Source organism: Macaca nemestrina, chromosome 12, assembly GCF_043159975.1.
Source record: "Macaca nemestrina isolate mMacNem1 chromosome 12, mMacNem.hap1, whole genome shotgun sequence".
NCBI classification, from domain to species: Eukaryota; Metazoa; Chordata; class Mammalia; order Primates; family Cercopithecidae; genus Macaca; species Macaca nemestrina.
This window is the reverse complement of record NC_092136.1, coordinates 7,701,730-7,724,436: the sequence shown is the minus strand read 5'-3', so window position 1 is coordinate 7,724,436 and position 22,707 is coordinate 7,701,730. Positions and strand designations below refer to the sequence as shown.

Sequence of the window (22,707 nt, the reverse complement as noted above, 5' to 3'; positions counted from 1 at the left end):
TTTTTGTATTTTTAGTAGAGATGGGGTTTCACCATATTGGCCAGGCTGGTCTCGAACTCCGGACCTCATGTGATCCACCCTCCTTGGCCTCCCAAAGTGCTAGGATCACAGGCGTGAGCCACCGTACCCGGCCTATTAACATTATATTTTTTACCTTTTGCATTTAGATCTGGAGCCCATTTACAGCAGTGCTATCCAATAAAAATACAATGTTAGCTATGTATGTAATTTAAAAATTTCCAGCAAACACATTAAAAAAGTAACCAGAATAGTTGAAACTCACTTTAATGATACTTTTGAAACCCAATATATCTAAAATATTATTAAAACACATAATCAATATAAAAATTATGGTATTTAAAGTTGTTGTCCTCTTCCACGCTTGATGTCTGATGTTTCAGAGCCACGGCACACTTGGTTTGGCTACATCTCAGTAGCCACACATGGCTGGTGGCTGCTGCTGTGGACAGCATGGACCTAAAGTCCACTCTTGTAGGTGATGTTAAAAATGCAAATATATTTTTCACTACATAATTAATCCTTTTTTTTTTTGAGACAGGGTCTCACTTTATTGCCCAGACTGGAGTGCGGTGGCATGATCTCGGCTCACTGTAACCTCTACTTCCAAGGTTCAAGCAATGCTCCTGCCTCAGCCTCCCAAGTAGCTGGGACTACAGGTACGTGCCACTACACCTGGCTAATTTTTGTAGAGATGGGGTTTCACCATGTTGCCCAGGCTGGTCTTGAACTCCTGAGCTCAAGTGACCCACTCACCTTAGCTTCCCAAAGTGTTGGGATTATAAGCGTGAACCACCATGCCTGGCCAAGTAATCCATTTTTATGTGCCATCTCTCTCCATTGATTTGTGGTGCTGGCATTTATTGTATTTTCGTGTTTAACTTGTCTCCTATCACTCACCGCCTCATTCCATCCTGTTGCCTTTCCTGGAAGTTTTTCTTTCTTCCACTCACAGCTGAAGGTGTTTTCTGACTTAATTCCTGACACTGTGCTTCCCCTCTTCTATGTCCTATTCTTAAGGAATCATGCCCTGAAGTGCTTCTGCTGCCACATTTGCAGATGCTGCTCGGAGCCTTCAGTCTCACCTCTGTGTTCACAATACCTGCCCCTTCTGAGGGACTGCTTCAACTGGCTGTCCTATTTACACTTACATATCACATTAAAATAATCATTTCTCCATTAATTTCTCCATACACATTTCCTTCTAACATTTCCAAGTATTGTTTCCCTTCAACCCCCCCGCAGGCTTGCCACCTTGGAGTGCAAATACCTAGATTCCCTGAGCACCCCCAAGGTATGACTGTCTCTTCAAACAGTGGAGAGTTTACAGTTGTATTTGAAGAAAAGATGCCTGTGTAATGCTGATGGATTCTTCCACTTAGTCCCATGACAGATTGTTCTAGTTACATGTATCTACCTGTTGGCTGTGGAACAGTAAATCTGCCCATCTTAAGGGGGAAATTATCCTGCAGGCTCTCTGGTCTACCAGATCTCAGGTTTGGAGCCCACTCTGGGGCTATGATGGGCTAGTTCTGGGCCTGCACACACCTGACTCGGTCTTCGCCATGGCTGATGATAGTCAGGCCCGCAGTCAATGACGCTGAAGGCGGGGCTGCCTTCCTGGAAAAACGGTTGTCTGTGTGTATAGAACCAATGAGAGAACACACTCTTCCTGCTGGAGGCCACCAAGGAGTGGCCACTTCCATCAACATCGGGAGACAAACACCCTGCCCTGAAAGCTCCGATTGCCAAGCCAGAGACAAAGGAGAAGCCACCAGCTCCTTTTTAATACTTCACCAGATCCAGAAGGTAGTCTGGAATTCGAGACTGACCTGGGCAACATAGTGAGACCCCGTCTCTACAAAAAATAAACAAACTTAGTTGGGTGTGATGGCATGTGCCTGTGATTCAGGCTACTCGGGAGGCTGAGGTGGGAGGATTGCTTGAACCTGGGAGGTGGAGGTTGCAGTGAGCTTTGATTGCGCCACTGCAGTCCAGCTTGGCTGACAGAGTGAGACTCTGTCTCAAAAAAAAAAAAAAAAAAATATATATATATATATGTGTGTGTGTGTGTGTGTGTGTGTGTGTATATATATATATAAAATCCTCTGTGTGTGTATTTACACATTTGGGCTGTAAAGTTACCTCATGGCTTCCCAGAGTGACTTCATTCTGTTGGTCAGTTTATTGGAACCTGCCACTTCTCTGATCCCTGTCTGAGCTCCCTTGATCTACTGGAGAGCAGACAGCAAGTGGGGGCAGTAAGCACCCGCTATGTGCTCAGCTTTCCACCACTGGGCTGAGCAGTGGCTGAGACTGGCTGGGGGCTGTAGCAATGCTTCCCAGTCTTCCAATTTGAAAACAGTTTAGAGACTCACAAGTGAAGAAAATTGTGCACCAGGGAAGGAGTCCTCATTGCTTTTTAACATGAATACTGCTTGGTGACATCATCCCAACCCATGGGGAACTACTTTGGTCTAAAAAGAGGCTTGGCATTGGTCAACCCAGCACACTGGAGGTCACTGTCACAGGGAAATGAGACTGGGTCAGGGAAGCTGTCAATGTGACACAGCTCTTCAAGAGCTTGGAGGCTGGGGCAGAGTGGAAACGTGAGATGCAGGAGACCAGAACCAAAGGAGAGGACATGGGCTTGGGCAGAGAGGCTTTGGTCAGGAAAGCAAAGACACCCAGAGGCAGTGAGAGAAGCTGAGCTGTTTAATCACCTCCTTGGCCAGACTCAAGGCGGTGGCTGTCCCTGAACAACACACCTTGAAAGCCATTGAGAGCAGCTGGAGATGGAGAGGCAGCTGGAGTTAGAGGGTGGGGGTGGGGAGGGAGGGCTCCTGCGCCTGTCATCTGGCACTCCTGCCCCCAGGGCCTGCTTCAGCTCTGAGAGGTTCCTGGCTGGTCCCAGGGGTGAGGAACCAGAAGGCAGAAGGCGAGTACCCTCGCTATGGTGGGAGAATGACCCTGAGGCAGGGGCAGTCACTCCCCACATGGCCTATGTTGAGGGTGCAGCACTGTCCGCACCTTGGTGAGGGACAGAGGCACAAGGCTGGGGAAAGAGGGGAGAAGTCGGCGGGGGTGGGAGAGGGGGTTGCCTGGGTCCCACCACCAGTCTGGAATTAAACAGCAGAAGAGAAGGGTTGCCCTTGGGAAGACGGACTTGTCCCCAGTGACAGTTCCTGGTGATGGGTTGACCTTGGCAACAGACCCTAGCAGCAGGCAGTTGTCCTGACAAGAGGGTGGTCCCTGTTGACTGTCCCTGGCAGTTTCCTGAACGGAGGGAAGGAGCTGGCCTGGGACCTTGCCCCCAGCTACTTGTTCTTCTTGAAGAAGCTGAAGCGTTTTTCTCGCTCTCGTTCTCTGCCGTCTTTGCTGCGGAGCACAACAGGCCCCTCAGCCCCGACAGGTGACACTGGGGGCATGGTCATGGCCCGGGTCATGCCCCGGGTGGTGCTGGGCACCACCGGCTCTTCGGGCTCTCCAGAGGCAGAAGATGCAGTGGCAATGGCTGCGTTCACCACCCGTAGCCACGAGCTCATCTCTGCCTGTGGACGGAAAGACCCTTGGTCAGCTTTAAGGATGCTCCGCTGGGGTGGCCACGGTGGACAGCAGGGAAGTGTGAGAGGAGGAGGCAGAAAGTGAGCTGACTGTTTCATGCTATTAGGAGAATGCAGCCGGCTTAGACAGGGAGTGCGGCCTGGTGCGGCTGTCACACACATCCAGTCTTACCACAAAGGACGAGACCAGGAAAAAGAGGGAGGACGGGGAAGGAAGGGGAGTCTGCAGCTGGAGGGTTCTGGAAGGGCACGGACAGAGAGGAACACGGAGGACAGCTCACCTCATCCTTGGCCTGGAATAAATATTCTTTTCCATCCTGTAAGCTGTTGGGAGAGAGAGGCCACAGGGCAGAGCTGAGAATCTGGATGTGCCAGGTCGCTGCTGGTGAGAGCGCAATCATGACCCAACACCGGGCTGGGACATCTGGCTGCAGCCCTCGGAGCCGGACCAGACACGCTCTGCACATTCTTCAGTCTTCCCCGACTGCAGAAGCACATCCTTCCTGACTGGCCACAGGGGCAGGGGGAGCTCACTTCCACCCCAGCCTGGGCCTCCTGCTCCAGCTGCTTGCTGGCAGGCAGGGACAGGCCCCTGGAGGTCTTGCCAGATCCCTGCCTTTGGATTTCCCACCCTGGGTAATTTTTCACCTTGGCATCGGCAGCCATCAGGCCTGGGTCTTGGTTCTCCTGCTCCCCTTGGTGTGGAGACAACCAGAATCCCCGCCTCCCTCATCTACACTGTCCCCAAGTGGCTGGCCTGGTTACTCTACTCAGGGGTTCCTTACAGGAACTCCCCTCCCTCTGGACCCGACTCACGGCTCACCTGTGCCACTCCCAACTCTCCTCCCATCCCGAGAGCACTGTTCCCTGTTCCTACCCCAGCTTGAAGACGTGTTTGCGCTTTCGGTAATCAAAGGCGACACTGCCCTGGGCCCTGGCCAGGCTGACAGGCACTTCTCCGTGGTATGGCACCCCCGCACTGGCTGCCTTGGCATCCTTGTAAAAGCCGAGGCTCCCACGCCGCAGGACACAGTACACGTTCTGCCAGGACCTGCGAGGGACATGGTGCTGACTGGTTGGCCTCGGTGGCTCCTGCTACCCGGGGCCCTCTTGGGTATCCTAGGACTTCCAGTTCTGCTCCCATCTTTAGGCCATGGTCTTCACACCCTCTGGTCCTCCCCTGAGGCCCTGCTCTGGTCCCAAGTCCTACCCTTTGCACAGAAGATGTACTTTAAAGGGCATCCCTTCCTCTATCTGGGCAGAGGCTCTGGGGAAATCCCCTCTGAGGGCAGGCTCCGGAGAGGCTGTACCTGTTGGCAGCCTTCTTCCCGAAGGCCTCCATCTCTTGCTTGCGACACAGTACCCCCTCCATCTGCTCCTGGGCAGATGGCTCTGGGCCTCGAGGAGGCAGGGTGGCAGCGTGGGCTGACTCGGTGGACCTGCTCTGGGGCATCGCAGGTGGGGCCGCGCCCCGAGTCCGGGTCTGCCTGTCTCCCCGGGGCCCATTGGCTTCGTCCCCTGGGCCAGGTCCCTAGGGGGGAAATCAGTGTCAGTGTCAAAGGATGAGATGGGAGATCCCTAACCTGGGTGCCAGGAAGCTCCGTGTCCAGGAGTTGGTCTTCCTGCCCCCAAGCTGCCCGTGAGCCTCTGCCCTCTCACATCCCATCCCCGGTACTCCCCCACCCCACTCACCACCCCTTCTGGACCCTTCGCCTCCCAGTTATCAACACCCACACTTGCAGGGGAACTCACTGGCCCTTCGGGGGAGCTGCTGTCCTCAAGTCTCTGTTGTCCCAGCAGGGGCTGCAAGAATAAGAATCTGTAAAAGGATATGCAGGGGTGGAGGGGCTATGACTCCGATGGGGGAACAAGGGACAGTGGGGTCACCTGTGAGGGCTCTCCATCTGTGCAGACTCCATTAACACTGGGGGCTTGTGTGGATGGTGGTGGCCGTAGCTGGGTTCTGGGATGACCAAAGACAACACAGGATCATTAGTCCCTGGGTGGCCTGGGCTCAGCCTCCTCCTCCTACCCCAGGCGTCCTGGCTCTCACCTGTCCCAGGTGGTGTCAGGAGCCGTCTGGCCGCCCACCAGGTCCCCTGGAGGCACACTGGCTGTGGGTTCAGGAGCAGGCGGCTGTTTCCTTCGCTCCTCCTCCTCCCTCTTTCTCTTCCGCTCCTTCTCCCGCTCCTCTAGCTGCATTCAGCATGTAGAAAGTCGCGTGTAAGAGGGCCAGGGAAATAGGGAGAGCTGAAATGTCTCAACTCTGATTTGATGAAATATGATAAAAGGAGAACAGAATTCGAGAAGACGGTGGGGACAAGAGACAAAATGGGAGAAGGTGTCTCAGCCTCACCCAGGGGAACTGACACCTCCTAAAGGTGTGGTGACAACGGCACTCTCAGCTCACATCTGGGAGCCACTGGTACAGTGGCAAGAGAGAAGACATGTCTTCTCCAAGCAGAAGCAAGCATGGGTCGGGGGAGCAGGTTGGGGGTGGGCATCTGGGGTCCTGTGTCCCTCACCGCAGTAAGCTTCTCTAGCGCACAGAATCGTTCCTCCCAGGCCACTGCTGACTTCTGGAAGGCCTCGTGCCGCTTGATAAGGCTCTCAACTTCATCAACCGTGCAACCCAGCTCAGCGCTGCGCACCAGCGGCTCCTGGCTGCAGAGCCAGGCCTCTGCCATCCCTGCATCTCTTCCAAACACGAGCACCTCCAAAACTGGTGGGATCAGGGGTCACAGGAAGATGGTGGGTCAGAGTGGCCACTGGCAGGGCACAGTGGCCATGGCAACCTCAAGAACAGGGACACAGAGAAAGCCACTGCCCCAGAGCTGTGCCAGGCAGCGCCAAGGTTGGACATCGTGAGTTTCACACCCAGGGTTCCTGGTCTCACCTACTCTGGAAACCACAGGGTGCAGAATGCCCCCCACTCCCCACAGCACCTGGGGCCCCCTCAGCAGCTCACCCAGCTGAAGCCAGTCCATCTTCTCCTGCCACTTCTCGGCCGTCTCCTGGCGCCGTGCCTGCAGCTGAGACAGCTTCTCTGAGATCTGGGGGGCAGAGATATGAGTTAGCACCAGGATGTGAGGTCTTTCCAGGGCCCCTGGGGAGTCACCCAGGGCGACAGATAATTTCTTTCTTTTTTTTTTTGAGACAGAGTTTCACTCTTATCGCCCAGGGAATGGTGCAATCTCAGCTCACTGCAACCTCACTGCCTCCCAGGTTCAAGCAATTCTCCTGCCTCAGCCTCCGAGTAGCTGGGATTACAGGCACCCACCACCATGCCTGGCTAATTTTTGTGTTTTTAGTAGAAATGGGGTTTCACCATGTTTCATCACAGCCTAGCCACACAACCCTTGGAGGCCAGGCTGGTCTCGAACTCGTGACCTTAGGTGATCTGCCCGCCTGGGCCTCCCAAAGTGCTGGGATTACAGGCATGAGCCACCATGCTTGGTCCAGGACCAGTGATTTCTGATGTCAAAAGGCAGACGGTTCTCACATTTCCAGAATGCAAGAAACCCCTGAATGGCACTGAGGGGAGAGAATGAAAAATTTCTTGCAAAGAAAGAATGAGAGGAAGCAGAAAGCTGCCAAGAAGTCAGCGTTCAGCACTGCCCAGTGAGAATGGCCCGGCCACCCAGGCCTCACCCACCTCCTCGGCCGCATAGTGGCTCCTGGCCAGCAGCTCCTTCCCCATGTCGATGCAGGAGGAGAAGCGGTCCGCCCGGGCCTCTATCTCTGCCTTGATGCCTTGCTGGTTCTTGATGACTAGATCCGCGGAGGACACATCCCTGGGGGGAGGCAGAAACAGCATCATCTGCTGCCCACAGTCCCATCACAGCCCAGCCACACAACCCATGGAGGCCCCGGGCCCTAGGGTTCTCACCGGGGACGCTCCTGGGCATCCATCTGCAGGTTGACCTCATCCATCCAGAGCATCAGTTCCCGGACAGCCTTGAAGAAGCGGAACTTGTCCGTGGTGTCCAGCAGCAGCTGCCGGCGGGCGGCAGAGCTTCCCTGAAGCTGAGCCCAGGCCTCAGCCACGGCCTGCATGTGGCGGCCGATCTCCTCAGCCTTGTCTCCAGCATATGCCTTCTGGAGCCGGTGGCCATCGTCCTGCACCTGCTGGACCTGTGGGGCCCCGGGTCAGAGTCAGGCAGAGCGGGAGACTCCAAGGAGCCGCAGCCTGCCTCAGTTCTGGCTGCCACTCTCACCTCCTGCTGCCTGTCTCACAGCCAAAGCAGCAGGGGGAGGAGCCAGGCAGTGGGGGTGCTGGGAAAGATGAAGGCAGGTGCTTGGCCACACTCTGCCCTATTGGGTCTCATCTGGGAACCTGGGCTTAACTTGGGGAGGATCTGGAAAAGGGCCATTGGCCAGTTGAACTTTCAGAGGCCTGTCTAGGATGTTATGGACCTTGGAGATTGCTAGAACGAGACACTTAGCTTGGAGAGGGGATTCAGGCAGGGGCTGATGGGTTTTAGTGGTTGAGGGAAGGATCCATGCTTACTGAGTGTGGGCCTAGAGCTCAAGCCTGGGAAGCACCAACAGGCAGATTTAGCAGAGCATGAAGAGTCTCCTGGCCACTGGGAACCCCTGAAGACATCATGGGCTCTCAAGGGGGCTTGTCATTAAAAGTGTGAATGCAGTGGCTAGATGTCCCCTGCCAGAGATAGTTTCTTTCTTTTTGAGACGAGTTTCGCTCTTGTTGCCCAGGCTGGCGTACAGTGGTGTGTACAACCTCTGCCTCCCAGGTTCAAGTGATTCTCCTGCCTCAGCCTCCTGAGTAGCTGGGATTACAGGCATGCGCCACCAGGCCCAGCTAATTTTGTATTTTTAGTGGAGACAGGGTTTCTCTATGTTGGTCAGGCTGGTCTCAAACTCCCAATCTCAGGTGATCTGCCCTCCTCGGCCTCCCAAAGCGCTGGGATTACAGGCGAGAGCCACCGTGCCCAGCCAAACAGAGATGTTTCCTTGGAGCAATTTCCTCATCTCGAAATGGCCCTCCAAAGGGTGCCATCCTCCCAGCATCTCTGAGCTCTGCCCTAGCTCCTGGGAACGCTCCCCGGCATTTCCCCCTTGGCCTCCTCTAAGCCTCCCCCACCTCCGCATGCTTGGGTCAGACCTGGGCACTGAGGGCCTGGATGTCGTGCTCGTAGGCACAGTGTCGGCGCTGTAGGGCCTCGGCAGCGTTGAGGTCGCGGCCAGTCCCGTCCGGAAGCTGCTGCTGCTTGTGCTGCACCCGCGCCAGGGCTTGGCGTGCCCCGTGCAGGAAGCGCTGCAGCTCATATGCCGCGGCCAGCACCTGACCCCGCGTGTCCAGCAGCTCAAGCAGGTCAGCCCAGGCTTCGTTGAGACTGTCCTTCCACTCGGCCACAGTGGCCCGTGCGGCATGGCCCCCAGCAATGAGCCCATTGGCCAGTGCATTGGCGCTATCTACGCGCTCCTGACCGATGGTGCTCGTGTCCCGGGAGAACTCTCGGAATTTGTCTCGGAGCATCTGGTAGAGGAAGCAGATGGACAGACCATGCTGTGATGTTGGGGGATGTGGTCCCTGCCTGATGGGGCGAGTCCTCCACTCCAAACTCAGAACCCACCTCTCCCCGCTGGCCACGGGGCCGGGACAGGTTTCCCCCCGGTGGTTAAGGAGCAGGCATGGTTGCTTCCCACTGACCCTGTATTCGACAGGCGCCCTCCACCCCCGGCAAAGGGGTTTCGAGGTGCTTGGGACCCTCAGGCCTCAGACAAGAATCCCCTAACTATGGCCCATATTTCTGTACGACAGAGGCTCCAAGCCCCCAAACCGTGGAGGGGATCATACCCCATTTTGTTGAATTCTGTTGAAAAGTGTGAGTGGTAATTTCCTATTTGCCCTTGTCTCAGCTCAGCTTCATGTCCCCTTTCTGCACAATTCTTCAAATTGTGTGTGTGTGTGTGTGTGTGTGTATTTAGAGATGGGGTCTTGCTCTGGAGTCCACTAGCGCAATCACTGCAGCGTCGACCTCCTAGGCTCAAGAGATCCTCCCACCTTAGCCTCCTGAGTAGCTGGGCCTACAGTCCTGCACTGCCGTGCCTGGCTAATTAAAAAACATTTTTTTTGTAGAGATGGGGGTCTCACTATGTTGCCCAGGCTGGTCTCAAACTCCTGAGCTCAAGTTATCCTCCTGCCTCAGCCTCCCAAGGTGCTAGGATTACATATGTGAGCCACCATGCCCAGCCTCTTTAAATCATATACCTCAAAATCAGGAGGGCAGTGCCTGCTCAGCCTGGTCTTGTCTCCTGGCCCCCCAGTGCTCTGCCTGCGACCAGCTCCTAGTCTCCCTGTGGGTCCTCCACTCTTCCCATGGCTGATCTGAGCTGGGTGCTCTCCCTACACTCACAGTCACATGCTCATAGTCCTGGCCCAGCTCGTGGGAGGCCGCCACGACCTCGCGCTCCTGGATCCACTGCTCTAGGTCATCCAGCTCGCGGCGGAGCTGGCACAGCCGGAGGTGCTCCTGCAGGCGCTCCCGCCGCTCTCCCGCCAGCTCCTTCAGGCCGGCATACAGCTTGTCCACCTGGGCTTGGCGGATGGATATCCGCGTGCTGCAGAAAGAGTGGGAGAGGCACTGTGGGACTTAGGGGTGTAGCTCTGACTTCCGGCCTGTTCTGTGGAGCCCTGTCCCTCAGGGCTCCCAACAGCTCGCCCACCCTGCACTCCAGCTTTCTAGGAGGCTCCATGCACACAGCACTGAAGGCTCCACATTCCCTGCACCTTCCTGTTCCTGCAGCCAGCTCCTCCCCTAGGCTGGGCCGGGCTGCCGCTGCACCCACCTCTCTGGGTGCTCATGGTCAATCATGTCCTGGCTGCTGGCTGCCAGCTGGTGGATGGTCTGCGCGTAGTCGGCCAGGGCTTGCTCCAGCACCTGGTGCTTCTTCACCTCTGCCTGGGCACTCAGCTCATCCTGGGGGAAGGGACGGTGGGAGGGGACAGTGGCATCAAGCAGCGGGTCGGGGGAGGGCAGAACTGGCCACATACACCAGGCTGTGTCCTGGCCCTCACCTTAGCCTTCTCCTGGCCCATCATGTGTAATTCCTGCTCGCCCATCCAGGCCTCCGCCTCAGCAGCATCACGGTAGAACTGCTGGGCTCGCAGGGCCTCCTCGAGTCGCTTCCCTCGAAGTTCCAGCTCGTGGCCCAGGCGTTTCCACATTTCCTGCAGCTGGGCCAGCTCCGGGCCTGCTGCTGCTGCACCTAGAGCACGCTGCCGCTCCCTCAGGTCCGCGATCCGGGGCTCATGGCCCTGAATCTCCTTCTGCAGAGTCTGCCCATGGCCACAGAAGAGAAAATGCTGAAAGGCCTGCCGCAGCCCCACATGCTCCTGGAGACCACCCTTCACCCCGTGCCTCTCTCCTTCCTGGGTCCTCTGCTCCCTCTCCTAGCTAGGGGTGCGAAGGTAACACGCCTCAGCCCCCCAGCCCCCACTATGTCCCACTGAGAGGACCCACCCTCCTGAGGTGAGGAAAGACAGCCACTGAAGTCCAGGGTTACACTCAGCATTGAGGGGGGCCTGGTCTTAAGAAAAAACACACGTCCAAGTCTGGGGAGGCTCCTGGGAACTTCTCTTTTGCCTTCAGCCTCTGCCTCACCTGGTTTTTCTTCATGAGAAGCTGGACACTGGGTAGGTCCTTGCCATGCTCCATGGAGCTGGCCATGGGCAGCCGCTCTGTCACCCACAACTGGAAGAGGAAGAGGCGGTCAGTGGAGGCCCAGAGGGCAAGGCAAAAGCACCAGGGACTTTTAGTGGGAGTGGGGACACCTGGGGCTACCTCCATGTGTGTAGGGAACGGTCATCTCTGGTTCTGGGGGGCATCCCCAAGTCTCCCTAGAGGGGACATGGTCAATGCCAAAGAGAAGAGGGAACAGAGCCCTGCTGGCATCTCCCTGGCATTGAGGAGGGAGGCTGGAAAGCCACGTGGCTGGGGGCAGCTTGCTGTCCTTGGCCCCAGTGACTCACAATCTCATCCTCCACGTCCCGGTGGAACTGGTGCTGCTCGCGAGAAGCCTGCAGGCGCCGGCAGCGTTCCTGCATGGGCTGGCACAAGGCCCTGAACTTCTCTTCCACAGCCCTCGAGGTCCTCTCCACCTCCCCTGCACCCTGGTCCTCCTGGGCCAGCGCTTTGGCCTGGGCCTGAATTGCCTCCACCTCCTTCTCTCTCACAGCCATCTCCCATTCCAGCATCTGCAAACCGCCAGGAGGAAGGACATGTTAGCTCTGCATTTCCGCCTTCACGCCCAGCAGAGACACCAGTCTCTATCCAGCCCACTGTGGCTGCTTATCACTGCAGCTCACCCAGGGAGAGCATCCCCTCGTGGGCTGGATCAGTGGATCTCCAACTTTATACACACGAGAGTCCAAGGGCAGGGGTTGAAAGAATCTCTATTGGGTACTGTGCTTACTACATGGGTGATGGGTTCAGTTATGCCCCAAACTTCAGCATCACACAATATAACCTTATAACAAACCTGCACCCACACCCCCAAATCTAAAAGACTGAGATTAAAAAATCCAGGGTAGTGTGATAACTGTGCCCATTATCAACTCATTGTCTTTCCATCCCCAATCCATCGTGGCCCTGCTTTGAGACACTGGAACTGGTCCCTGAAAACATTCCTCCTTTGCCAGCGGGCACAATCTAGACCTTGTCAGCAGAGGGCGCTGGAGGGACACCACAATGCCTAGCAGATGAGGGGCGTGCCACGGTTCCAGCGTGTTTTCCTTCCTCCTACAGCAAAACTGTCCACAGTGCGCAAGAGATTCGGTGGCTCTGAACTCTCTGGCAAGTTTTGCTGCACTCCAGTGGCCACTTCCTGCTGGTCAGCCTTGGCTTGCTGGCTTCAGACCTGCTCTGGCCTGTGATACCCCAGCAAATTTCCAGGCCATTCAGTGGGCCTCTGCCCTCTCCAAGGAGGTCTGAGACTCAGCCATCTTGCTCCTTCCTGGAGGACTCCTCGACCCCAGAGGTGTCAGCTGCTCCCTACACTTCCCATTCTGCATTCTTTAGAGCTGGGACCAGTAAGTCCAGCCCACTGCCTAGCCGTATAAAGTTTTTATTGGACCACAGCTGCACCCCTTTTAAAAAATTTTTTTGAGACAAGTCTCGCTCTGCCACTTAGGCTGGAGTGCAGTGGCACAGTCACAGCCCACTGCAGCCTCGACTTCCCAGGCTCAAGCAATCTTCTCACCTGAGCCTCCAGAGTAGCTGGGACTACAGGCACACACCACCACCACGCCCAGCTATTTTTTGTATTTTTTTGTAGAGATGGGGTTTTGCCATGTTGCCCAGGCTGGTCTCAAAGTCCTGGACTCAAGGGATCCGCCCACTTCGGCCTCCCAAAGTGTTGGGATTACAAGTGTGAGCCACCACACCTGGCCATACCCTTTATTTTACGTATAATCCACAGCTGCTTTTACCTTACAAGGGCAGAGGTGAAGGGCTGTGACATAGACCTTATGACCCACAAAGCCCCAAATATTTACTATCTGGCGCTTTACTGAAAAAATTTTCTAACCCCTGCTGTAGAGTTCTCTTTACCACCTTTTCCTAATTCATACTTCTTTTTTTTGAGACGGAGTCTCGCTCTGTCATCCAGGCTGGAGTGCAATGGCACGATCATGGCTCACTGCAACCTCTGCCTCCTGGATTCAAGCCATTCTCCTGCCTCAGCCTCCCAAATAGCTGGGATTACAGGCATGTGCCACCACACCCAGCTAATTTTTGTATTTTTAGTAAAGATGGGGTTTCATCATGTTGGCCAGGCTGGTCTTGAACTCCTGACCTCAAGTGACCCACCTGCCTCGGCCTCCCAAAGTGCCAGGATTACAGGTGTGAGCCACCGTGCCTGGCCTAATTAATATTTCTTTTTACTGAAGTTCTCATCTTCAAATTATTAGTGGGTCTGTCTCCTAACTCTAATCCTGACTGTGACATATTCCTAGAGATTCTGATACTGGCTGCCCAGAGAAATGACTCCGGGAAATGCTACTGAAGGTGTTATCTGCCAGGCCTTAGCTGGCCTCCCAAATCTTGAAAGCTTCAGACCCCTTCCTTTCTTCTGCTATTCACCATCCCCATCAAAGGCCCACAGCACACCTGCTGCTTCTTGAGCAGGATGTTGACGCTGGTGAGGTCCTTGCCGTAGTCATCCGAGTGTAGCTGGGCCTGCAGGCTCTCCAGCCAGCTCTCCAGGGCACAGCAGCTCTGGGCAAACAGCTCAGCTCGGTTGGCATCAAAGAGGCTGCGGGCCTTGGCTTGGGTGGTGGTCTCCAGCTCATCCCAGCGCCTGTGCAGGTCCCCCAGCTTCTCCGACACCAGGGCTTTCAGCTCTGGCTTCTCAAGAGTCAGCTCTCGCCCTTCCTGGAAGGCAAGACAGAGAACGTCAAAGTGCCCAAATTAGCTTGAACTTTAGAGGCTGAGAGCACGGGCAGTAGAGACCTGAAGTGTGGGCAATAATTCTAAGTCCTTGTGTGTTCTCATTGACATACTCTTCGCAGAGGTTTAAGATCCCTTCTAAACCGCTGTTCCCTTACCGCTGATGAACCCCACTCCTCCTTCAAGACCCAGCTCAAAGAGCATTTCAATGAGGAAGCCCTTGCAATCTCTCTTTAGCTTGGGTTCCTTGGTGCCTGTGGTTTCTGGCACCACACTGCACATTGACGTATTTGCCATCGTTTTGTATTTCTCAACTCATTACTCTTCACTTCATTGATAGCAAGTGAGTCCCACCTGGTTTCCCCACTTCCAGCTTTTCTGCTTGAGGACTTTGGCGTCTGGGGTGGTGAGGGAAGTGTGCTCCCTTGAACTGTGTGGAAGGCAAATTGGAAGAGCCACGGAGTTAACGAGCCCAGAAGCAGCCCTCAGCCAGTGAGACAGGGAGCTGATGGATAAATACGCAGCATCCAAGTGCTGTGGCTGTGCGGGTGCTGTGTTCTGTGTTTCATCTACACCCCCACAGAGTGCCCCATGAGGGTTGGGCTCCCGCTGCCCATGGCGGTAACTGGCATGACTTCTGTCCCTTCTCATCACTCCATTCCCCTACTGATGCTTCCCGGGGTCACCTCCCTAGAATCATTACTTCTGGGTCTGCTTCTAGGGGAACACAAACCCAGACACTGCCTTCAGGCCATTTTGCAGGTGGCTGTGGCTGTCGGGATGAAGAGCATCAAAGGCTAGCACTGCCTGGGTAGCTTCACAACCTTAAGCACAATCCACACTTGGAAGCACACGCATGTGGTGGTCAGGGTGTTCCGGGCTTCTCTCCCACCTCTTCTTCCCTGGGGCCCTGCACACATTCTGTGCTGCTGCCAGACTCGCTCACCCCCTTGCTCCCAAACAGGCACTGCCTACCACTGGTTTTCTGTTTGGTTTTCTCTACCTGGAAACATCTTTTCCTCAATATCTCCACTTGTCCAAATTCTACTCATCCGCCATGGACTGCCCTGGATGTTGCTGCTTCTAGAATTTCCATATCTCCTCTCTCCTTATTCCCCAGGCTTCAGCAGGGCCACTCTCACAGCACTCATCAGATTCTTCTCTGGATTCTATTTAGCTACCTGCATATATGCCTCATATCCTGACTACAGCGTTATTCCTTCAGGGTGGAGCCTACCAGGGGATCCCTTTCGGACCCCATGCAGTGCCTAATACAATGCTTTGGATATAGTAGTACCAAGTAAATATTTGCTGAATGAATGGAAACAATTGAAAGCACACTGGTCTCCTTTTGTCCCAACCGTCATGCCCTTGGGGGAAGGAAAGTGTCTTTTCGTAGACCTTGCAGTGCCTCACAGACTGTTGAGCGCATACCATGTTCTGTAGGGATACTTGCGGAGCAGATATAAAACTTTATATGTCCTTGGCTCTTGAGGAAGAGCTAGGTGGAAGACCAAGAACCAGGGACAGTAAGACTCGAAAATAAGGACTGGCAGACTACATACAGCCCATGAGGTAATCTGGCCCACTGCCTGTTTTTACAAATAAAGTTTTACTGGGAAACAGCCATGTTCATTCATTCACCTATTCTCTGCGGCTGCTTTTGCACTACAACGACAGAGATGAGTAGTTGTAGCAGAAACTGTTTGGACTGCAAAGCCTCAAATATTGACCATCCAGGCCAAGCCCTTTCCAGACAAGGTTTGCAGAGCCCACTGAAGAGCGCCATCCTGCTTTGAACTCAGGAACAGTTATGGTGTTAAATCCAAGTTGCCGTTTGGCTACCTACTAATTTGTACTTTATCAAGGTTCTGGACTCACTGTCCCACTCTCTGTCTCCAACAAAGACGTTTGTTTCCCAGGCCATAACTTTCCACCGTGGAGCTGTGGCACCAGAAGCCCCACAGTCTCTAACCATGACGAAAACCACGTCCTGGAGCCAGGCCCTCCCCTGCACGGTGGGGGACTCTGCCGAGAGGCAGCCCCCACAGCACCACTCACCTTGTCCACCTTGTCCAGCCAGTCTTTGTTGGCAGCCAGCTCGGCCATGAACGCCTGGTGCTTCTGCCACTTGGTATGCAGGTTGCGGGCCTCGTCGTAGGACACGTCCTGGGCTGTTAGCATCTTCTCATCAATCCAGAGCTTCAGCTGGACCAAACGTAAAACAGGGACAAAGGAGAGGGGGCATTTCCAAGGGAGGGGAGAGGGGGGCATAAAAGCAGGGCCACAGTGAGCCAGGAGAAGTGGGCACCTTGGGAAGAAGCATGAAGGGGCTCACAGTCTCTGGTGACCTTGTGCTGGACTTATTCTAGGCTCAAGGTGGGAAAGAGATGGCTAGGGAATATCCCGGAGCCCCAGGGAGCCTCACCTCGTGACAATCTTGCAGGAAATGCTGCTGCTCCCGGTTGTCCCGAAGACGGCCCAGAAACTGCTGTGCTGCGTCTTGATTCTTCCTGTGCCTGGAATGACACCCTCTTGTGAAACCCTGGAATTTGCTGTAAAAGGGCTGTGACCCTTTGGCTAACCTAGGGGCCTCCATTTCTTCTAGGGGAATAACGCCTTCCAGGAGCACGAGGTTACCCAGGAATCCTGACTTCCTTTTGGCCCTGGTTGGGGGTAGAACCTCCCAGCCCTCTCCAACCACTTGGTTCTTCCCCTCTACTTCTCCGTCAGCTCCTACCCCATCTGTGCGTTTCCTGTGCCACATTCATCTTTGAGGCCACCCTGTTTCCCAGATTTCCCCCAGGACCCCTAATTCATGGACCGCCTCATCAGACCTCCTCTCGATGGAGTCTGCCTTTTCCCGAATCTTGTCGGCATGGATGTTGCCTTCAGACACCAGCTGGCGCCCAGCCTCCAGGAGCCCGTGGATCCGTTCCCCATTGGCATCCATGGTGCTCATGAAGTCCTCCAATTTTTTAATGGCAGCATCAGCAGCCTGGAGTGTCCCTGGCATCTCCGTGTGAGACAGAACATATTCCTGCGTGGGAGCGGTGACATTCAGCTCATTTTCCCCAGCACAATTCACCCCCTTAGGAGGGACCCACCCAGGGGCAAATCTGAGAGGTAGGGGCCAACCCACAGACAGGGAGGGTAGCCAGGAGAACTCTGAAGACAGGGAGGCTGCCAGCCAGTGTGGGAGTCTCAGAAAGTCACAGGGAAGCTGGGTGGGAAGGACTTTCCACTCCCCAGCCCAAATCCTGTTCTATCTCACTTCTAGCTCCTGATTCCATTTCTTTAACAGTTACACGACAAACTGGGTTTTCTATTTCTTCTAAAGTCAGTTTTAGTAAATTATATTCACATTTTTTTCATTCCCATTTTTCTTTCTTTTTTCCTTTTCTTTTCTTTTGTGAGACAGGGTCTCATTCTATGGCCCAGGTTGGAGTGCAGTGGTATGATCATAGCTCACTGCAGCCTCAAACTCCTGGCTCAAGTGATCCTCCAGCCTCAGCCTCCCCAGTAGCTGGGACTACAGGCATGCATGACCATGCCCAGCTAATTTTTTTTTTCTTTTTGTAGAGATGGGGGTCTCACTATGTTGCCCAGGCTGGTCTCAAACTCCTGAGCTCAAGTTATCCTCCTGCCTCAGCCTCCCAAAGTACTGGGATTACAGGTATGAGCCATCCTGTCTGGCTCCCATTTTTCTTTATAAAAAATTCTTCTATTTTCTTAAATGTTTTTTTTTTTTGTAAAGACAAGGTCTTGCCATGTTGCCCAGGTTGGTCTGGATATTCTCAGCCTCAAGTGATCCTCCCACTTTGGCCTCCCAAAGTGCTGGGATTTCAGGCCTGAACCACTGCACGGCCCCGTTTTGCTAACATGTCCTTCCTGCCCATCCCGCTCCTTCACATTTCCCCGGGTCCCTACTTTGCTCTTCCTCCTGGTTGGGACTTTGCCTGGACTTTCACCTGGCTGCTGAGTACGCCCTCAGCCTGACGAGCATCCCGCAGGAATCCCTGGAAGCCGTGGGCCTGGGCCAGGCGACCTTGCCGGCTCTCCCACATTCGGCCCAGCTCCTCCCAGCCAGTTCCCAGGGCCTCCAGTCGCTGTCGTAGGAAGAGGCACTGGGGGTCAGCCTGGTCCCGGGTCACCTCCTCGCCCAGGGCTCGCAGCCGGCTGTACTCGCTCTGGGCCCGCTCCACCTCTCCCCGAAGGGCTGCATGTTGGGCCAGGAGGGCCTCTGCCTCAGGCAGGGTGGCTGGCCCTTCTTCAGAGGCCACAGCAGTCTGAGTACGGCCTAGCCAGGCCTGGAAGTCATCCAAGCTGCGCAGGAAGTCCTGCAGCCGCCGCGCCTCCCCCAGCGACTCTTCTCGACGCCGCATGGTGGCCCTGAGGTCCTCCCAGCCGGTCTGCACCTCTCTGAGCCGGGCGTTGATGGCCGCTGCCTGAGCGGGATGGCCGGCAGCCAGGGCATTTGCCTCTCGAGTCAGTTCACCGACCCGGGAAGCAATGGCCTCCAGGTCCCGCTCCGTGCCAGCCAGCTTGCGCTGCAGGGCCAGCACCCCAGCCAGATCGTTGCCTAGGCCCTGGGTGGACTCGATGACCTTGGTCTTCTCTCTCATCCAGGCCTGGGTCTCCGTACACTCTAAGTGGTAGTTCTGGATGCTCAGGGCTGAGGTCAGAGCTGCCTTCTTACCGTCTGCCAGGGACCGAAACTGCTGCCACCTGAGAGCAGGGGGAAGGTTCAGCTTCCTGCCCTGGCCAGGCCTATTTGGAAGCTTCTTCCCTGCTTCTCTCTCCCTTGGTATCTCCCCTTGACTCCTCCCTTTCTGGCCAGCAGCTGCTTCAGACTACCTTGACTCCCTCTCTCGTCTCTTTGATCCTTTTTCCTTTCCCAACGTATTCCAGACTGGTTTGCTTCCTCCTTGGTAGCCACTCTGCCAGGCTCTACAAAACCTGCCTCCCACTGCCATCCCCATTGCTTCATTTCTCTGTCAGTTTCCCAGTCCTGCCCTTCCAAGCCCACCTGTGGTTGAGCTGCTCCTGGGTGTTGACAATGCGGTCCTTGCCTGGGGGGCTGGCCTTCAGTAACTGCTCTGCAACGTCATTCACCGCGGTGATTTGTGCTGCAAGGGTGTTCATTTCAGGCTCCAGGGTCTCAAACCTGAGAGGGTGGAAGAGTCAGGCGTGAAATGTGGGAGGCAGCACTGTGCCCAGTCTACCTAAGTCCACCTCTCTTAGACACCCAGGAGGGTGTCTCCTTCACCAGGAGGCTTATCTGCAGGAGTCTCTGTGCCTCTCAGCCTATGAGGTTCATAGTATCTGTGGGTCAAGGGAGGAACCCCCAACTCCCCCAAAACAAGCAGAATAACTATTATCGCTAGAACTGCTCAAAAGATGGTGAAAGGTAAAGGTCAGGAACATACACACAAGTCAAACTAGACCCTGGCATGGGGCCAACCCTTTTTCGGATCCTCTGAGCCTCCTGGGACTTCCCTCTTAGCTGCCTATCTGGGTCTCATCCCACTAATATGTGTTAGAAAATGAAGTAATAACCAAAAATATTGGTCTGGGTGATGAAAATGTGAAGGATAACTTCTTCCAGGGACATTTTATGTTTTGTTTTTGTTTTTGAGACGGAGTCCCGCTCTGTCACCCAGGCTGGAGTGTAGTGGCGTGATCTTGGCTCACTGCAACCTCTGCCTCCTGGGTTCAAGCAATTCTCTGCCTCAGCCTCCTGAGTAGCTGGGATTAGAGGTGCCCGCCACCATGCCCAGCTAATTTTTGTATTTTTAGTAGAGATGGGGGTTTCACTATCTTGGCCAGGCTGGTCTTGAACTCCTGACCTCATGATCCACCCTCCTCAGCCTCCCAAAGTGCTGGGATTACAAGTGTGAGCCACCTCGCCTGGCCGGCATTTTATGTTCTAATAGGGCAGGGTTTGCAAATGTTTTATGTAAAGGGCTCAACAGTAAATATTATAGGTGTCATGAGCCATGCAGCTGCTGCAGCAACTATTCAGCCCTGCTGCTGTAGCCTGAAAGTAGCCACGGGCGATATGCAAAAAGAGTGTAGCTCTCTTCCAATAAAGCAGAAACAGGCAGCAGGCTGGATTTGGCCCAAGGGTTGTAGTTTGTTAACCTCTACATTAGGATACCTTGAAAACTAAAAAAAAAAATCTTTAATTACATTTTTATTTTTATTTATTTATTTATTTTGAAACAGGGTCTTACTCTGTCACCCAGGTTGGAGTGCAGTGGCATGATCTCAGCTCACTGCAGCCTCGACCTCTGGGCTCAAGCAATCCTCCTGCCTCAGCGTCCCCAGTAGCTAGGACTACAGGTGCCCACCACCATGCCTGGCTAATTAAAAAAAAAAAAATGTGTAGAGGTGGAGTCTCACTATGTTGCCCAGGTTGGTTATGAACTCCTGGACTCAAGTGATCCTCCTGCCTTGGCCTCCGAAAGTGCTGGGATTACACGTGTGAGCTGCCAGGCCCAACCTAATTACATTTTTTTAAACACCAGGAAATTTGATTATACATTGATCATAGATCATATCAAGAAATTCCTAATTTTGGCCGGGCGCGGTGGCTCAAGCCTGTAATCCCAGCACTTTGGGAGGCCAAGACGGGCGGATCACGAGGTCAGGAGATCGAGACCATCCTGGCTAACACGGTGAAACCCCGTCTCTACTAAAAATACAAAAAAAAAAAAACTAGCCGGGCGCGGTGGCGGGCGCCTGTAGTCCCAGCTACTCGGGAGGCTGAGGCAGGAGAATGGCGTAAACCCGGGAGGCGGAGCTTGCAGTGAGCTGAGATCCGGCCACTGCACTCCAGCCTGGGTGACAGAGCAAGACTCCGTCTCAAAAAAAAAAAAAAAAAAAAAAAAAATTTAAGATTTATTATTGAATAAATGATTTGAAGATTTATTCTGTAAATAAAGCTATTTTAGTGTCTCTGTCTAAAAGGCTTATAATTTCAAAGCCTCAGCTATTTTAAGTCCACACAGACGGCCAGGCGCGGTGGCTCAAGCCTGTAATCCCAGCACTTTGGGAGGCCGAGGCGGGCGGATCACGAGGTCAGGAGATCGAGACCATCCTGGCTGACACGGTGAAACCCCGTCTCTACTAAAAAAATACAAAAAACTAGCTGGGCGAGGTGGCGGGCGCCTGTAGTCCCAGCTACTGGGGAGGCTGAGGCAGGAGAATGGCGTGAACCCGGGAGGCGGAGCTTGCAGTGAGCCGAGATCCGGCCACTGCACTCCAGCCTGGGCGACAGAGCGAGACTTCGTCTCAAAAAAAAAAAAAAAAAAAAAAAAAAAGTCCACACAGACAATTTCAAAATAATATATCGTAGGTACGAATGCTTCCTTGTATTTCTTAAAGGGTGCACCCTGAAGAATGTAGGAGGGACATGCTAATATTGGGGATTTGATTTTTAAAAGGGCAGAGAATCAAATAAAGCAAGATATTGGCAATGATTGAATCTGGGTGATGGGTATAGAGAGGTTTGCGGTGAAATGTCTCTACTTGTGAATATGGTTAACATCTTTTGTTAAAACTAGAAACGGACAACCATTAAGACTCAAAGGGGTGAGGCAGGCAGTTTATGGAGGGACTCACCACCCACATCCTGGCCCCCACCCTGCCTCCCAAGGCCAGTCCCACTGGGAGCCTGAGGGGCCTACCTCTGCTGCACCACCTCCAGGTCCTCCAGGCGCTCAGGCAGGGCCAGCCCGTTGAGCCACTGCTCCTTCTCCTCCACCCAAAGCCCGCAGGCCCCGGCCTCGCTGAGCATGGTATAGAGCGCTAGGGCTGCCTCCAGGGCCCGAGCTCGCTCGCCTGCCCGGGCCTGCAGCTCCTCGTAGTGCCGCTCCAGGGTGGGCACCCGACCCTGCACCTCGGGCGTGCGGCTCAGTGCGGGAGGCAGGGCTGCTGCCTGTTCCCTCAAGGCGTCCAGGGTTGGCCGGTGGCTTCGGATCTCCTCCTCCAGGGCCCGATGCTGCCTGGCTAGAGCCTGCGTGGAGAACTCGTCGTGACCCAGCTCGGGGCTGGACACCAGGCGCAGTGCGTCTACCAACCAGGCCTCCATGTCGTTTGCATCGGCCTGGAACTGGTAGAGGCTGGCAGCTTGGGCCAGCCGCTGGGCACGCTCCTCGGCCAGGGCCTCTAGCCGCTCCCACTGGGCTTGGAGCTCAGCTGCACGGGCAGAGGCCTGGCTTGCCCCAGGGTGACCCTCGGCCACCAACTGCTGGCCCTGCTCCAGGGTGAGCTTCAGGGGCCCCAGCCGGCCGCTCATCTCACCCCGCAGGGCTGTGTGCTTGTTGAGCAGGCGGAGGACACCGGTCAGGTCCCGGCCCGTGTCGGCTGAGGCCAGGAGGTGCTGCTGCTCCCGCACCCAGGCCTCAGCTTCGCCCACCTCCCAGAGGAAACGCCAGAGCCGCCGTGACTCCTCCAGCCGGGCCCGCCGCGCCGCTGCCAACTCGCACAGTGCCTCATAGCTCTGCTCTAGCTTGGCTACCCGCTCTGACACCAGCTGCGGGTCGCAAGGTCTATACTCTGAGAAAGTCACAGGAGAGGGTCAGAGCTGCAATCCAGCCCTCCGGCTGCTCCCTGCCACCACACTCTCTTGGGCTTCCCACCTTGGCTCTAGCTCAGTCACCATCGTTTGGTCACCATCTTTCCTGTCCCCAGGTTTCCCAACCCTTCTA

General features: G+C 54.8%; 2 protein-coding genes across 8 annotated transcripts in view; one reads left to right on the top strand and one right to left on the bottom strand.

Moving 5' to 3' along the window:
- LOC105469647 (RNA-binding protein 14) overlaps positions 1 to 1,904 on the top strand; it is a 73,656-nt gene extending 71,752 nt beyond the window's left edge. The window contains exons 2-3 of one of the 2 annotated variants that reach the window (XR_011610465.1): positions 560 to 677; positions 1,667 to 1,904. The gene's annotated coding sequence lies outside the window, so the exon portion shown is untranslated. Of the gene's footprint in view, positions 1 to 559; positions 678 to 1,263 lie in introns of both variants that reach the window. The other variant, XR_011610464.1, reaches the window with a different exon arrangement.
- An 811-nt stretch (positions 1,905 to 2,715) lies between these two features.
- Positions 2,716 to 22,707, bottom strand: part of LOC105469651 (spectrin beta, non-erythrocytic 2) — a 45,117-nt gene continuing 25,125 nt past the window's right edge. For all 6 annotated transcript variants that reach the window (XM_011720982.3, XM_011720983.3, XM_071074213.1 and 3 more), the window contains 24 exons: positions 21,685 to 22,555; positions 19,023 to 19,160; positions 17,965 to 18,721; positions 16,831 to 17,033; positions 16,422 to 16,512; positions 16,055 to 16,201; positions 13,715 to 13,978; positions 11,578 to 11,802; positions 11,210 to 11,299; positions 10,624 to 10,884; positions 10,395 to 10,525; positions 9,962 to 10,166; positions 8,707 to 9,081; positions 7,471 to 7,715; positions 7,237 to 7,375; positions 6,550 to 6,634; positions 6,107 to 6,303; positions 5,635 to 5,777; positions 5,469 to 5,544; positions 5,334 to 5,384; positions 4,892 to 5,112; positions 4,459 to 4,632; positions 3,863 to 3,905; positions 2,716 to 3,569 (listed from right to left, as the gene is read on the bottom strand). In XM_011720982.3, the coding sequence (XP_011719284.2) occupies positions 3,336 to 3,569; positions 3,863 to 3,905; positions 4,459 to 4,632; positions 4,892 to 5,112; positions 5,334 to 5,384; positions 5,469 to 5,544; positions 5,635 to 5,777; positions 6,107 to 6,303; positions 6,550 to 6,634; positions 7,237 to 7,375; positions 7,471 to 7,715; positions 8,707 to 9,081; positions 9,962 to 10,166; positions 10,395 to 10,525; positions 10,624 to 10,884; positions 11,210 to 11,299; positions 11,578 to 11,802; positions 13,715 to 13,978; positions 16,055 to 16,201; positions 16,422 to 16,512; positions 16,831 to 17,033; positions 17,965 to 18,721; positions 19,023 to 19,160; positions 21,685 to 22,555 (5,366 nt within the window). In that variant the 3' untranslated portion in view covers positions 2,716 to 3,335. The remainder of the gene's footprint in view (positions 3,570 to 3,862; positions 3,906 to 4,458; positions 4,633 to 4,891; positions 5,113 to 5,333; positions 5,385 to 5,468; positions 5,545 to 5,634; positions 5,778 to 6,106; positions 6,304 to 6,549; positions 6,635 to 7,236; positions 7,376 to 7,470; positions 7,716 to 8,706; positions 9,082 to 9,961; positions 10,167 to 10,394; positions 10,526 to 10,623; positions 10,885 to 11,209; positions 11,300 to 11,577; positions 11,803 to 13,714; positions 13,979 to 16,054; positions 16,202 to 16,421; positions 16,513 to 16,830; positions 17,034 to 17,964; positions 18,722 to 19,022; positions 19,161 to 21,684; positions 22,556 to 22,707) is intronic.